Source organism: Staurois parvus, unplaced genomic scaffold, assembly GCF_062004578.1.
Source record: "Staurois parvus isolate SC_StPar_1 unplaced genomic scaffold, SC_StPar_1.0 ptg001566l, whole genome shotgun sequence".
Taxonomy (NCBI): domain Eukaryota; kingdom Metazoa; phylum Chordata; class Amphibia; order Anura; family Ranidae; genus Staurois; species Staurois parvus.
The window spans coordinates 365,731-377,722 of NW_028319362.1; the positions used below are offsets into that span (position 1 = coordinate 365,731).

General features: G+C 36.7%; 1 protein-coding gene across 1 annotated transcript; it reads left to right on the forward strand.

Moving 5' to 3' along the window:
- The first annotated feature begins 11,088 nt into the window (after window positions 1-11,088).
- On the forward strand, window positions 11,089-11,778 carry LOC149435266 (serine/threonine-protein kinase SBK1-like). The gene is made up of 2 exons (XM_089662842.1): window positions 11,089-11,115; window positions 11,197-11,778. The coding sequence occupies exons 1-2, from the start codon at window positions 11,089-11,091 to the stop codon at window positions 11,776-11,778; spliced, it is 609 nt and encodes a 202-aa protein (XP_089518968.1).
- Window positions 11,779-11,992: the final 214 nt, after the last annotated feature.

Consider the following 11,992-nt stretch of genomic DNA (forward strand, 5'->3'; position numbering starts at 1 on the left):
TTGTGTCCCTTCCAATACTAAGATTATCATGCAAAATTGGCATTCCTGAGGGCCACAGTTGGACACCCCTAGTCCCAACAATGGAGGGTGGCTTCCATAAACATGTCCATTGTGATGGGAACAGTATCATCAGTCACGCCTCAGCCAGGTGTTCTACCTCCTCTTTACCATATCAGTTCACAAGTCCATCACCATTATTATGGTCAGTTCTGTCCTGGGGGTAAAAGTTCTCTCTATATTTTGCAACTACATTTTGCTATGAAGCAAAACCAAAGTGTATTTTAGTGAATATCACAATCTCTGTTGTATTGTTACATTTACCTAAATTGTTAAATTATTTGTTTTATATTTTTCACTACATTTCAGATTTTAGGTGCTTCTTTTAGTGACCATCTCCATGCAGTAGACCTCCTTGATGAACAACAGCTGACATGAGGGGGACGCTACACAGCAAGTGTATTGATTGTATTCAGTCTGTTCAGACAGGTAGAACAATAATGAGAAGAGGTGAATTACAACAAATATGATAAGATGGAATCAGATTCTCCTTATAATGAGCCAATATGACTACCTTCCTGCACCCCGGTCTATTGTTATGTCATACAGTATCACCTGTAATTAATAGAATATCGCCCCTTGGCAGCTTACATTTAAATCAAACAATTCCCTTCTATCTTCAGAACCCGGACATACAATATAAGACGTATTACACAACCACATTGATCAAACTCTAGCTTTGGGGGGACTAGACCCCATAGGCAGGCAGCAGGGAGGGGGACTAGACCCCATAGCCAGGCAGAATGGAGGCAGTTTGGACCCCATTGGCAGGCAGCATTGAGATAGACTCCAGTACAGCTCTGTGATCTCTCTTCCATAGATCTGGATCTCAATATCTGTAGTCCATCATTTGCTCTGGATGTACTAAGTTCATAATCACAAAAGAAAAAAAAAAAATCACAGATCACAGTTCTCGGTAGTCCAATAATAAATAAGTCTGAAATGCGATCTGATCATGTTGCACTTTTTTCTGGAACATCCTTCCATAATGATTTTAATTTGGTAAAGCTGACTTAGTAAAGTCCTTTGGATCAGCTTTCTTGACTTCCTGAAATTATACTTTATTAGTGTGAGCACAAATTATTATTATTATACAGGATTTATATAGCGCCAGCAGTTTGCTCAGCACTTTACAATATAACGGGAGACAATACAGCAACAATACAGTTCAATACAAGAGGGATAGGAGGCCCGGGTATCCAAAGATACTCCTTCAAAGTTCCTCTTTTTGAACCTTTAAATGTTCACATTGCTCAACCAACCAACAGCAGCAAATGTTAGCCTTGTCTTTCCATCACATTTACTGAATTTTATCGATAAGCCTTAATTTCACATCCTCCTGTGTCTGGTGCCATGGGCTTCCTTCATTACTTTTATCATTTCAGTCCTTTCTTCAACTTTACCAATCTTGTCCATCCACCTCTCCATAAAGTGCTAAATTTTTAGTAGCTATTCAACAGTACACCACCACCAAATAAAAAAAAACGTATCCCACAATGTTCTAAGACTGGAATATTCCATACACAGGATGGAGACACAAAATTTAGAATAACAATGGTGTCTACTTTGAATAGCCAACACCTGATAGTCAATAGACAGAGGGGACATGATGAACAATGGTGATGGGATCCTGTATGTACAGTAAGCATGGAATGAACAATAGTACAGGTGGACCCCCCCAGGAGGACAATAGGAACAGTAAACATTGGCATTGTTATGCTAATAACTACCACAAGCAATTCACCAGCCAATGTTAGGGGGGCAGTACACCTCAAAAGTCAACCTCAACTTATAGTAATGTATTCTAGATGTAACAGATATTAAAAACACAATCCAACAAATACGTATCTGATAAACTGACCCCAATGCATTTAGGTGACACAAAATTTAAATGAAAAACTGTTAAGGCTTTTATTTAAAAAAAAAAAAAAAGTCCAGCTTTTTTGCCTTATAAAATAAAAATATCATAGTGAGAAAAAATAAGTAAAAGCTTTAACAAAAAAACAATCTTTCTGTTCCTTCTTAATAAAAATATGTCACCAACAAAAACACAAACCCAAGAAACTGAAGTAAGTCGAGCACATTTTAAACAAATCAAATTAAACCCAAAAATTTCCTCTACTGGTATCCTCCCCATTAAATTGAACTGTGTTTAATGGTTCTTCCAATATATTTATGGGAGATCTAAATATTGAAAAACAATTCTGTGGTGTATCCTCCCTGTTTGTTTTGGAGGTCTTCTAATACCCACTATGTTGCACTGAAACCCTCAGTTGAGTGTTCTGACAAGTGGTCACAAATTCAGTTACCTAATCGATATACTTTACTAAATTATACCACTAGAGATAATAGATCTCAGAGAGTTCATTTTCTTATAGTCACGAGATGCAGGAAACAAAAATTGCTTGATTCACCCACCAACAGCAGTCAGTGTTGATGGGGGAATCCTTGCCATGAAGCTATTGTGTTCCCCTGGTGGAGATTAGCTGCTAGCAATAATCACATAGAAAACCCAACAGGTTGGTTGTACTCAATTTAATCGATCAATCAACTTAGGTACATTCACCCTGCCTATACATAGGTTAAATCTTGGCAGGTCCCTGCTGAACCGTCCAAGATTTGAACCTTCTTTAGTTACAAAGCTTTTCATACTAGATATGGCAGCCATTTCTAGCAGATGGTGCCAACAGTTTCCAAGTAATTACCTTAAAACTTTTCAGAGTTCTGCTAACAAGTTGAGAAAATAAGTGATAGAAAAATAAATGACACAAAGAAAACTAATTTTTTTTTATTTTTTTAAGCCATTAGTCTGAGACTACAATATTCAGTACACCCAAGGTGTTGGAGCACAGAAATTTACCATAACAATAAGATCTACCCTGAATGGTTTCAGCCGACACCCAACAGACAATACACAGAGGAGGAACTGAAGGCAATGGGGATGGGATTTGGTAATTACAGTAAACAAACAATAATAGAGGTGAACACCCAGACACTCAGCAGAAACAATTGACAATGACAATGGCTACCATTTCCCCCAACAACAATGTTTTGTAGTGTATACCAAAAGAACCTAAAATACTCCATACTCTGGCCCACTGACCACACACAGCTTTATACACTAGAACGTTTTTACAATGCACAGAAAAAAAAACAAAAAAACTAATTTATCAGCAACATCTGTATTCACTTTATTCATTTTCTTCAAAGTTCCACTTTTCCAAAAATGAGGATGCTAAAATGTGAACATTACCAAACATCCTCCCTGCAACATTTAGCTTTAATTTCATACAAATACAATGCATTTCAATAAAACAAATCACAATAAACTAAAACAAGTTTTAAAAAAATAAAAATCTTTCAATTCATGATTTTTTTATCTTAGTAAACTGAAGAGGAAATTTATTTTGTTTGATTTTTTTTTTTTTGGTTTATTTTATTATTATCCCTATTAAATTGACCGGCTTCAGTTGGTTCTTCCAATATCCTTTTCCTGAATATGGCAATCCTGCAATCTAGTAATATAGAAGGTAATTATCAAGCATGTTCTACTATCCAACCTAATGCAGAGTAGCTGGTTATTTCCTGCATTTCCTCCACATTTGGTCTATGATTCCCTATGCCTTGCTCAATAAAGTACTGGAAGTATGGGACACACTGGTGAGGACACCTCCTTACCTTTTCTATGGCACCCCAAAAACACTTCATTACCCTTAGGAGAGAAGATAATCTGGATTTTACCAACATCAGGGGGTTTATTAACCTTTTCAGTTAAAATAATTTGGCCCCCAATGTGATCTGGACTTGTCACAATGGAGTACTCTCTACTTTCGGTTTTGTGACCTCAAAGTGAACATTTAAAGTAAAGTAGATTGTGGAGACAAAATACAACAAATACAAACCAAACATGACAATAAAGACATACATTTCACCATCTCAGGGAAAGTTCCTTCATCCCCCCAATGAACATATATGTGTATGAGCGCAGTGCTGAGTCTGAGCAGTTCCACATTACTAAAAATGACTAGTGATGAAGCCCCATAGCAGAAAAATGTATTTTGGCCTCAAACTTTATATGTAAATCCTCTGCTTGTAAAAGATTATTATATATCGTAAGAATCTGCAGAAGATTTTTGAAGCTTTTAGTGATGGAACATCTTTGTTAAAACCTTTAAAGAATACCTTTACTTTCAGGATCCAATCACAGCTCAGCATTCCAGCCTTTGTCAGTTCATATATATTGCCCACTTTATAGTCTCAGGTGGGTGGAGTTCTATGTTGGTTTTAGATTGTATATTTATGATTTATATATGGATGCATGTTTATATTTCATTTATTTAGACAGATATTTTATACATAAACTTTCCATGGTTAAATTGGGTCAATGTGATATTTTGCATTCTTGTAAATTTATGTTGAGCGATTTAAAAAAATATATTATTAAAAGAAAATTAAGACATTTTATACATTAGCTCTTTAAATCTTAGCATCTAGAAACTGTTTCCTTGGTAATTAAATCAATCAAAATTAGTAATTTTCCCGCCCTCATCACACTGGCACAGCATAAACAATCCCCATTCATATGGACCTACCTGCTCCACCCTTCAGGAGCCCATTCCAAAGTCACCAATCATATGTTAATGAGCAGCTCCTCTCTGTTGGCCAATCAGAATCTCCCATCAATTAACAAATTCCATTTTCTCCTCACATATATACCAGACCTCCACTCCTTACTTTCAGTGACTCTCATTTTGCTTGTAGCAAAAAGTGATTTATATTCTACATTGCTTCCCACCAGAATTGCTTTTCAGAAGACCGCATAGATTTCCTCCGTGAAGACCGACTTGGAGACCATCTATACCTTCATTTTCCAAAGTAAGTCATATAGAACTTCATAGTTTTATAATCCTCAGTTTTATCCTTAGCTAGCATTTTTCTCTACTATTAAGAGATGTACTTAGCAGAAATTTAAATAGTAAAAATGTAGAATGTTCTCTATTTTTTTCACTTACCTGTTATTTATTGTCAGACAAATAGGCCTTTTATTTTAGAGATTGATATATTGATTAAATATCCACATGATATTGTGATCATTTATTTTTAAAATATATTCATCATTAAGCTTTACAATCAGATATTCATTCTTCATGTACACTTGAAATAGTAAAAAAAACAATGACGCCTCAGGTTGTCTGTTAGATGGTAGATTAGCAGTTGCTTGTTAAACACAATTCAAAATCAAGTTTTCTTACCGAGTTCAAAATTTTGCCATTCCTGTAATTTTGCCATTCCTGTAATTTTTCCATTCCTGTCTGACTTTTTCATACATACAAGTGTTTTCCTAATTTTCTTTGTCATCATATTTTACAATGACAGCCTAACAATACCGATTTCTTAGCAGAAGGTTAAATTGCCCTACAAAAGGGATTCAATGATTGTCTTTGGTTAGAGATCCATAGATTGATGGAATATCCACATTATCCTGCTATATGTAATTTCTACAATCTACCCAACCTCATGCATTACATTCAGATGTTCTTTCTTCATCTTCCCTTGAAATAAAATGAAACCGTTCCATCCGAGGTTGTCTGAGAGATTGTAGATTAGTAGTTGTGTGTTAAACAACAATTCACCATCAAAAGTTTTTTTTCACCATTCCTGTCTGTCTTTTTGTACATGCAACTATGTTCCCCCCTAATTTTCTTTGTTTTTCCAAATTTTCCAATAAGAACCTGTTTTAGCAGTAAGTTAAATAGACAAACGTTTTTATGTTCCCTCAATTAGATTTTTTTCTCTTTTATTTAATTTGCCTGTTATTGCCCTACAAGTATGAATAAATTATTTTCTTTTGTTTAGAGGTCTGTGTATTGATTACATTTTTTTTTAGAATATAACCAACCTCATACATACATTGAGATTTTCTTTCTTCATGTATCCTAGAAGTAAAATTATACCGGTCTTCTTAGGTCATCCTAGACTGTCTGTTAGGTAATTTTCAGTTTGGTTTGAAAGCACAATCCAGCAAAAACATTTTTTTTATAATAATCAGGTTCCAAATTCCACTATTCCCATTTGTCATATTTAGTACATGTGGGGTTCTATTTTCTCTTCCACTATATTGTTACAATGACAAGCTTACATAACATTGACTAGAATGTTGGCAACTCTGACCAGCAACTCAATACAATGGCTGTAGCTAGAGGCCAACTCCAGCCAATCCCATTTATTTGCTTGATTTATGAATAAGTTATAACTTCTGTCAGGTTTTTATTACCACCTGGGTCCTTATTGGGAAGATCCACTAGTGACCCAATACTGGGACACACATGGCAATAAACACCTGACAAAGATATGAGTCTGAGTGCTCCAACTATCTTGTGCTATGACATGCTCAGATCATTTGTTGTACTTTGCGCTTCATATTTAAATATACTGTGTGTGTATATATATATATATATATATATATATATATATTTATTTATTTTTTCTGTTTATCTTCATGCCTTGCTAGTCTGGCTAGAGTATTCTATGGCAATCTTTTTCAACCAGGGTGCCCAGGTGCCCTGGGGTGCCTTCTTGAGTTCTTCAGCGATGCCTTGGTAGAATTGCCCCAAAAACTGTAAACAAGACAGTAAATGGATTAGTCCTGCCTTTTTGTTACACAAACCACAAATTTGTATTGTTCAGCATTACAACCTTGGGTTCTGTGGGGTCCAGCCGCTGACATCCTAACAACGGATGATGTAATTGGTTGAAAAGGAGGACATCAGTCACCTGAATCCTTTGTTTGCCTCTCTCCATCAGCACTGGGGTCACTTTAGCTGAGTGAGGGAGAATGTTGGGACATGTTGGTAGCAATGTGCAAAGGTGCAATAGTTATGAAAGAACAAACCACTTCTAATGTTGGGGGTCCTACTTGTGTGGATGTTGCTGCGTTACGTAAAACTATTTGTTTAGTTCTTACATTTTAGCATGGGGTGCCTCCAGATTGTGTGGAATTGTAAAGGGCACGTTGACTAAGAAAAGGTTGAGAAACACTCATCTATGGTGTATGCATAGCAAGACCAGTATAGGTCCATGATGAGGGACCCCTTGTATTTTCCTGTCACTATATAATGCTAGAATGCAGTTTTTCATTGTCCAGTTATACCTGACTCTGGAATATTTCCTATTGTGAATTGATGTTGGTCACCTTTGGAAATAGCCACCAAATCTTCTGTTTATGTACCTGTTACACTGTTCAACAGGTAAAAAGTTTTGGGCATAAAATTAGCTAATCTTACATAGATTTGGGGTGCTGAAAACGAAAATGACCCTAAAAAATGTTGATTGGCTCTAGTTTCCATGATATATTCACCCATCTAATGACGTAAGCCATTCAAAATTATGATGCAACTTCAGCTGCATATTGCGCAATTGATACTGGTGACCAATAGAAAATTGCATGTATACTGAGATGATGCAATATTAGCCTTTAATTGCATCACTTCACTGCATAAAAGCTGCATTATCTGTAGCTGATTGTAGTTCGACAGCGTCTTTACATTTCGTTTTATGCTTATATAGGCTACTCAGTAATGCCTCGAACTTGTGTGAATAAAGCAGATAATTTCTGCTATATCTGCGGTGAAATAACTTTTATCTCACAAAAAAGGAGGATAACAGGAATGATTAAGAAAGTCTACAACTTGTAATAGCTTTTACGGTGCATCAACTATGATGAACATCAATGGTCGATTTGTGGTGACCTGAAGGTGATTTCTATCCTACTTGGACTTCAAGGTGGATATACTAAGTACTGCTGCTTCCTTTGTGAGTGGGACAGTCGTGCGAGAGAAATGCACTATGCCAAAAGAGACTGGCCAATACGCCAGTCATTGCAGCCTGGAGAAAAAAATGTTAACTATCCAGCACTTGTAGACAGCAATAAGATCTTATTACCTCCATTACACATCAAGGTGGGATTAATGAAAAACTTTGTTAAGGCAATGGACAAGAATAAAGCAGGTCTCAAGTACCTGATTAGCAAATTTCCAGCACTTAGTGCTGCAAAAATAAATGAAGGAGTCTTTGTTGGGCCACAGATTCGTAAACTTATTCATGATGATGAGTTTCTTTCTCTGTTGCGTGGAAAGAAAAAGGCTGCCTGGACAGCATTTGTATCAGTGACATCAAATTTTCTTGGAAACAATAAAACACCAGACTACAAGAAAGTGGTAGAAAAACTCATCCAGACTTACAGAAATCTGGGTTGCAACATGTCTCTAAAAATTCATTTTCTACATTCGCATCTGGATTTTTTCCCACCAAACTGTGGAGCAGTGAGTGATGAACACAGAGAGTGCTTCCATCAAGACATTGCAGCTATGGAAAGATGATATCAAGGTAAATGGAGCCCATCAATGCTTGCTGACTATTGCTGGACAGTTGTAAGAGATAGCCCTTTCCTCGAATACAAGAGAAAAGCCAAGAGAAGCAAAACCGACAAAACTAGTGAGAATCCTAAGTATTAAAATGATTCAACTTGGCTTATGGCTATAATTTGTCTTGGTAATCCTATGCAATATATTATGCCATTTAGGCTTTGTTATGTAGTCAATATCACTTGCTTTATATTTGTGGAAAGACATCTATCTATATAATTATTGTGCATTATGTAGTCATTACGCCTATAGTAGAAAACTTTCCATTTACAGAAAAACTAGAGCCAATTGACAAATTTCATTGTTATATTTGAACTCAGAATGTGAAATTCATTAAGAAATGGATCCTTTTGTTTCCAAAACTGGCAAAAAATAAAAAAATTTGTTGAACAGTGTTATTAATCTTTAATAAAAATATCATGGGACAAAAAAAATTACAAAACCTAATAAAGGTTTTCATTCTTCCCCCACTTGTGCCCTCTTAAAGTGGTTTTGCTGACCACACACATGAAGTGAGGGAAGATCGGACGTCAGAAATGGCAATAAAAAGTTAAAAGATGTTCTAACCCTTTTCAGTTTTTGTCCAAATTCTTTGGTTGGATTTGTGCTTGAAGTCTCAGGAAGTCACATATCTTTAGTAAATAATTTTACTGTATTACAGCAAAGTAAAACCAGGGACTTCCTAGGATGGCACCTAAGGACAGAAAGTCAACACCCAGCTATAAAAGATATTTTCATAAATGTTAGTCATATCATGCAAAAGTTTAAAAGATTCACACATGATGTTCAATACAAAAACTTTTGTATGATGTGACTAATACATTTGGAATTTGTATTCCTATGTTTTGAATTGATATCCCTGGCTGCTATCCTAGGAAGTCCCCGCTTGTTACCTTGTTGTAGTCATTTGTTGGTTTGGAATGATGGCTCTCTCGGTCCTTTGCCCAGTGCCATTCTACATCACTCCTTTCTCTCTTTGGAATCTATAAAATAATTGGACTTCTTACATATAACTTGTATGTATCAGAGTAAGGGTTCGTGTCCATAGAATCAGTTTGATGTCCATTTGAGACCCTTCTAAAATAATTTATAATACTGTATATTGACAGGTGAATTTGATCGGCTTCAAGTGGGTTTTGCATTACCATAGACTTATATAGGAAAGCAATATCCACTTGCTGTGAATAAAAGCTCATCAACATAAGCCCAACATGTATTTAATAAGAATTGTAAGCATATATCAGCTTTAAAATGTAAAATAACTGTCTTTAGTTACAATACTACCCCTCCCCCCACCTCTAATGAAGGTGACAATTAATAACAGTAACTGGGTGATATCCAGAGAGATGATTAATGCCGCTTACTAATGATTAGTGCCAAATGAAACTCATTTGTATTTTTTGATGTGATTCCAGAATGGCTTCTAGCATTGTAGAAGTAACCAAGAACACTGCAAGGAAACTTCTTGAGCTCATTGCCGAAACCTCAGAAAACCTGACGATGATGGAAGTCACAGACCACTTCCACCCCATCAAAGAGCTCGGGACAGGATCGTACGGAAAGGTTCTCTTGGCCAAACATCGGGGTTCAGGTAATTTGTAGCCTAATTCATGTAAAGAGAATGATTTACAGAATCGGTTGTGCTTCTGAATGAGTGGAAATAAACTAAGGAAAAGAGTAACTAGCAGGTAAAGGTTCTTCGGTTGCATGGTGCAACAAGGGGGATCATACTGTAGATATTGCATCACCAGAGGAGGGGAGACTATAATGAGCAAGTCTGCCATAATATACAAGTCTGATCTTTACATATTCTAGTTAATGCTCTGGGTGCCCTCTGCAGATTTAGTTCTATTTAGAGCTCAGATGTCTAAAGGATCTTTACTTCTAAACTGAGATATGAGTGTGACATCCAAGATCTAAGAATCAACAGCATTTTTTAAGTTTCTAAGTTTTCCAAGCCCCCCTTGCTTCCAGTTTTTGAGTGACGATTATGGATCTTAATAAGTCAGAGCTTTTAGATTTACATAAACTTTTGACTAACTTTAGTAGGTTTTTAGCAAGCTTCATCATTTCTCTAATGTTGGGTTTATGATACTCATTATCTTTTTTTGTCTCTCTTTTCAACAGATGAGTTGGTGGCTATGAAACTGATGAGTAAAGAGACAACTCCAATGGACAACTTCCTAGTGGAATACGGAATGTCTTAGTCTCAGCGGCCATCCAAATATCATCGCAACCCATGAAATCGCTTTCCAAACCAGCAACGACTATGTCTTCGTCCAGAAGGTGGCACCAGCTGGAAATCTTCAGTCAATAGTAAAGTCAAATGTAAGTTTGTATCAAAACTTTATTGATCTTTTTAAATCACGATTTCTAGTTTTAGTTACTTTAAAGCATTTCTGAGTTTTAAAGATTCCTTTCCCTGGGCAGTGAGTTGGTAGGATGTATAGTTGGCATACGCTTGTTGTTTTAGGTATGTGTATCATTCAAGATATGAAGCAAGGTTTAAAATGGAGTAAGATGGGTTAAGATGGATCTTGCACCATTAATGGCAACATTTTGTATGCTGACAGGTTTCCTTTAATCATACACCTTGTGTATTCAGCTAATGTATGTTTGTTTCCCTGTACAAGAGGTAAGGTGGGTTCAATATGTTGGGTAACATTGTGCTATATTTGTGTCTGGTGAATAATTTTCTCTTTTTTTTTTTCTACAGGTTGGTTTAAATGAAGATGTTATAAAGGGTTTTGTTCCACAGGTAGCGAGTGCCTTAGACTTTACGCACAGCAGAGGAATGGTCCATCGGGACATTAAACTGGACAACATTTTGCTCATGGACATTGAATGTAAGGAAGTCAAATTAGCAGATTTTGGACTGACGAGGCTCCGGGGCACTCAAGCACCACATATGTCCTGGTCCATCCCATATACTGCTCCGGAATTGTGCAGCTTAAAAGAAGGGGATCAATTGCTGCTGCACCCGAGCATTGACGTGTGGGCGTTTGGAGTCCTGTTGTACACAGTTATGACCGGCACATTTCCTTGGGAAGAAGCAGGGGGTCATGACCCCATGTATCAGGAGTTTGCTTGGTGGCAAACAAATAAAGATCTGACCTTGGCACCAGGAAAGTGGCAACAATTCTCCATTGAAGCCAGGCAGATGTTCTGGGACTTGTTGACCCTCAATGCTTCTGAGAGGTGTTCTGCTATGGACATTTTAAAATATGTCCACCTGCCATGGAAAGTAAAAATGCCTCCAGAGAATCTAACCAGGAAAACGGTCATACATGTGATATAACAGAGTGCATGATGTCCATTGTGGAGCCTCATCAAGTTCTGCCTCATACAAGACTCATGTCCTAGGGAAAGGTAAGTCTAAATCTTAGGACTGCTGGCTTTTTCTGTAGCTGGTCACATGTTTGCTTATCTACTGTAATTGCCGATTTCATAAATACTAGCTCTTAGCGTAGGAAAACCGTATATAATGAGCCACAGAAGCACAGATCTAATTG

Coding starts and splice junctions, on each gene's coding strand:
- LOC149435266 (XM_089662842.1), top strand. CDS start 11,089: ATGTATGTTTGTTTCCCTGTACAAGAG. Junction 11,116..11,196: donor TTTGTTTCCCTGTACAAGAG/GTAAGGTGGGTT, acceptor TTTTTTCTACAG/GTTGGTTTAAATGAAGATGT.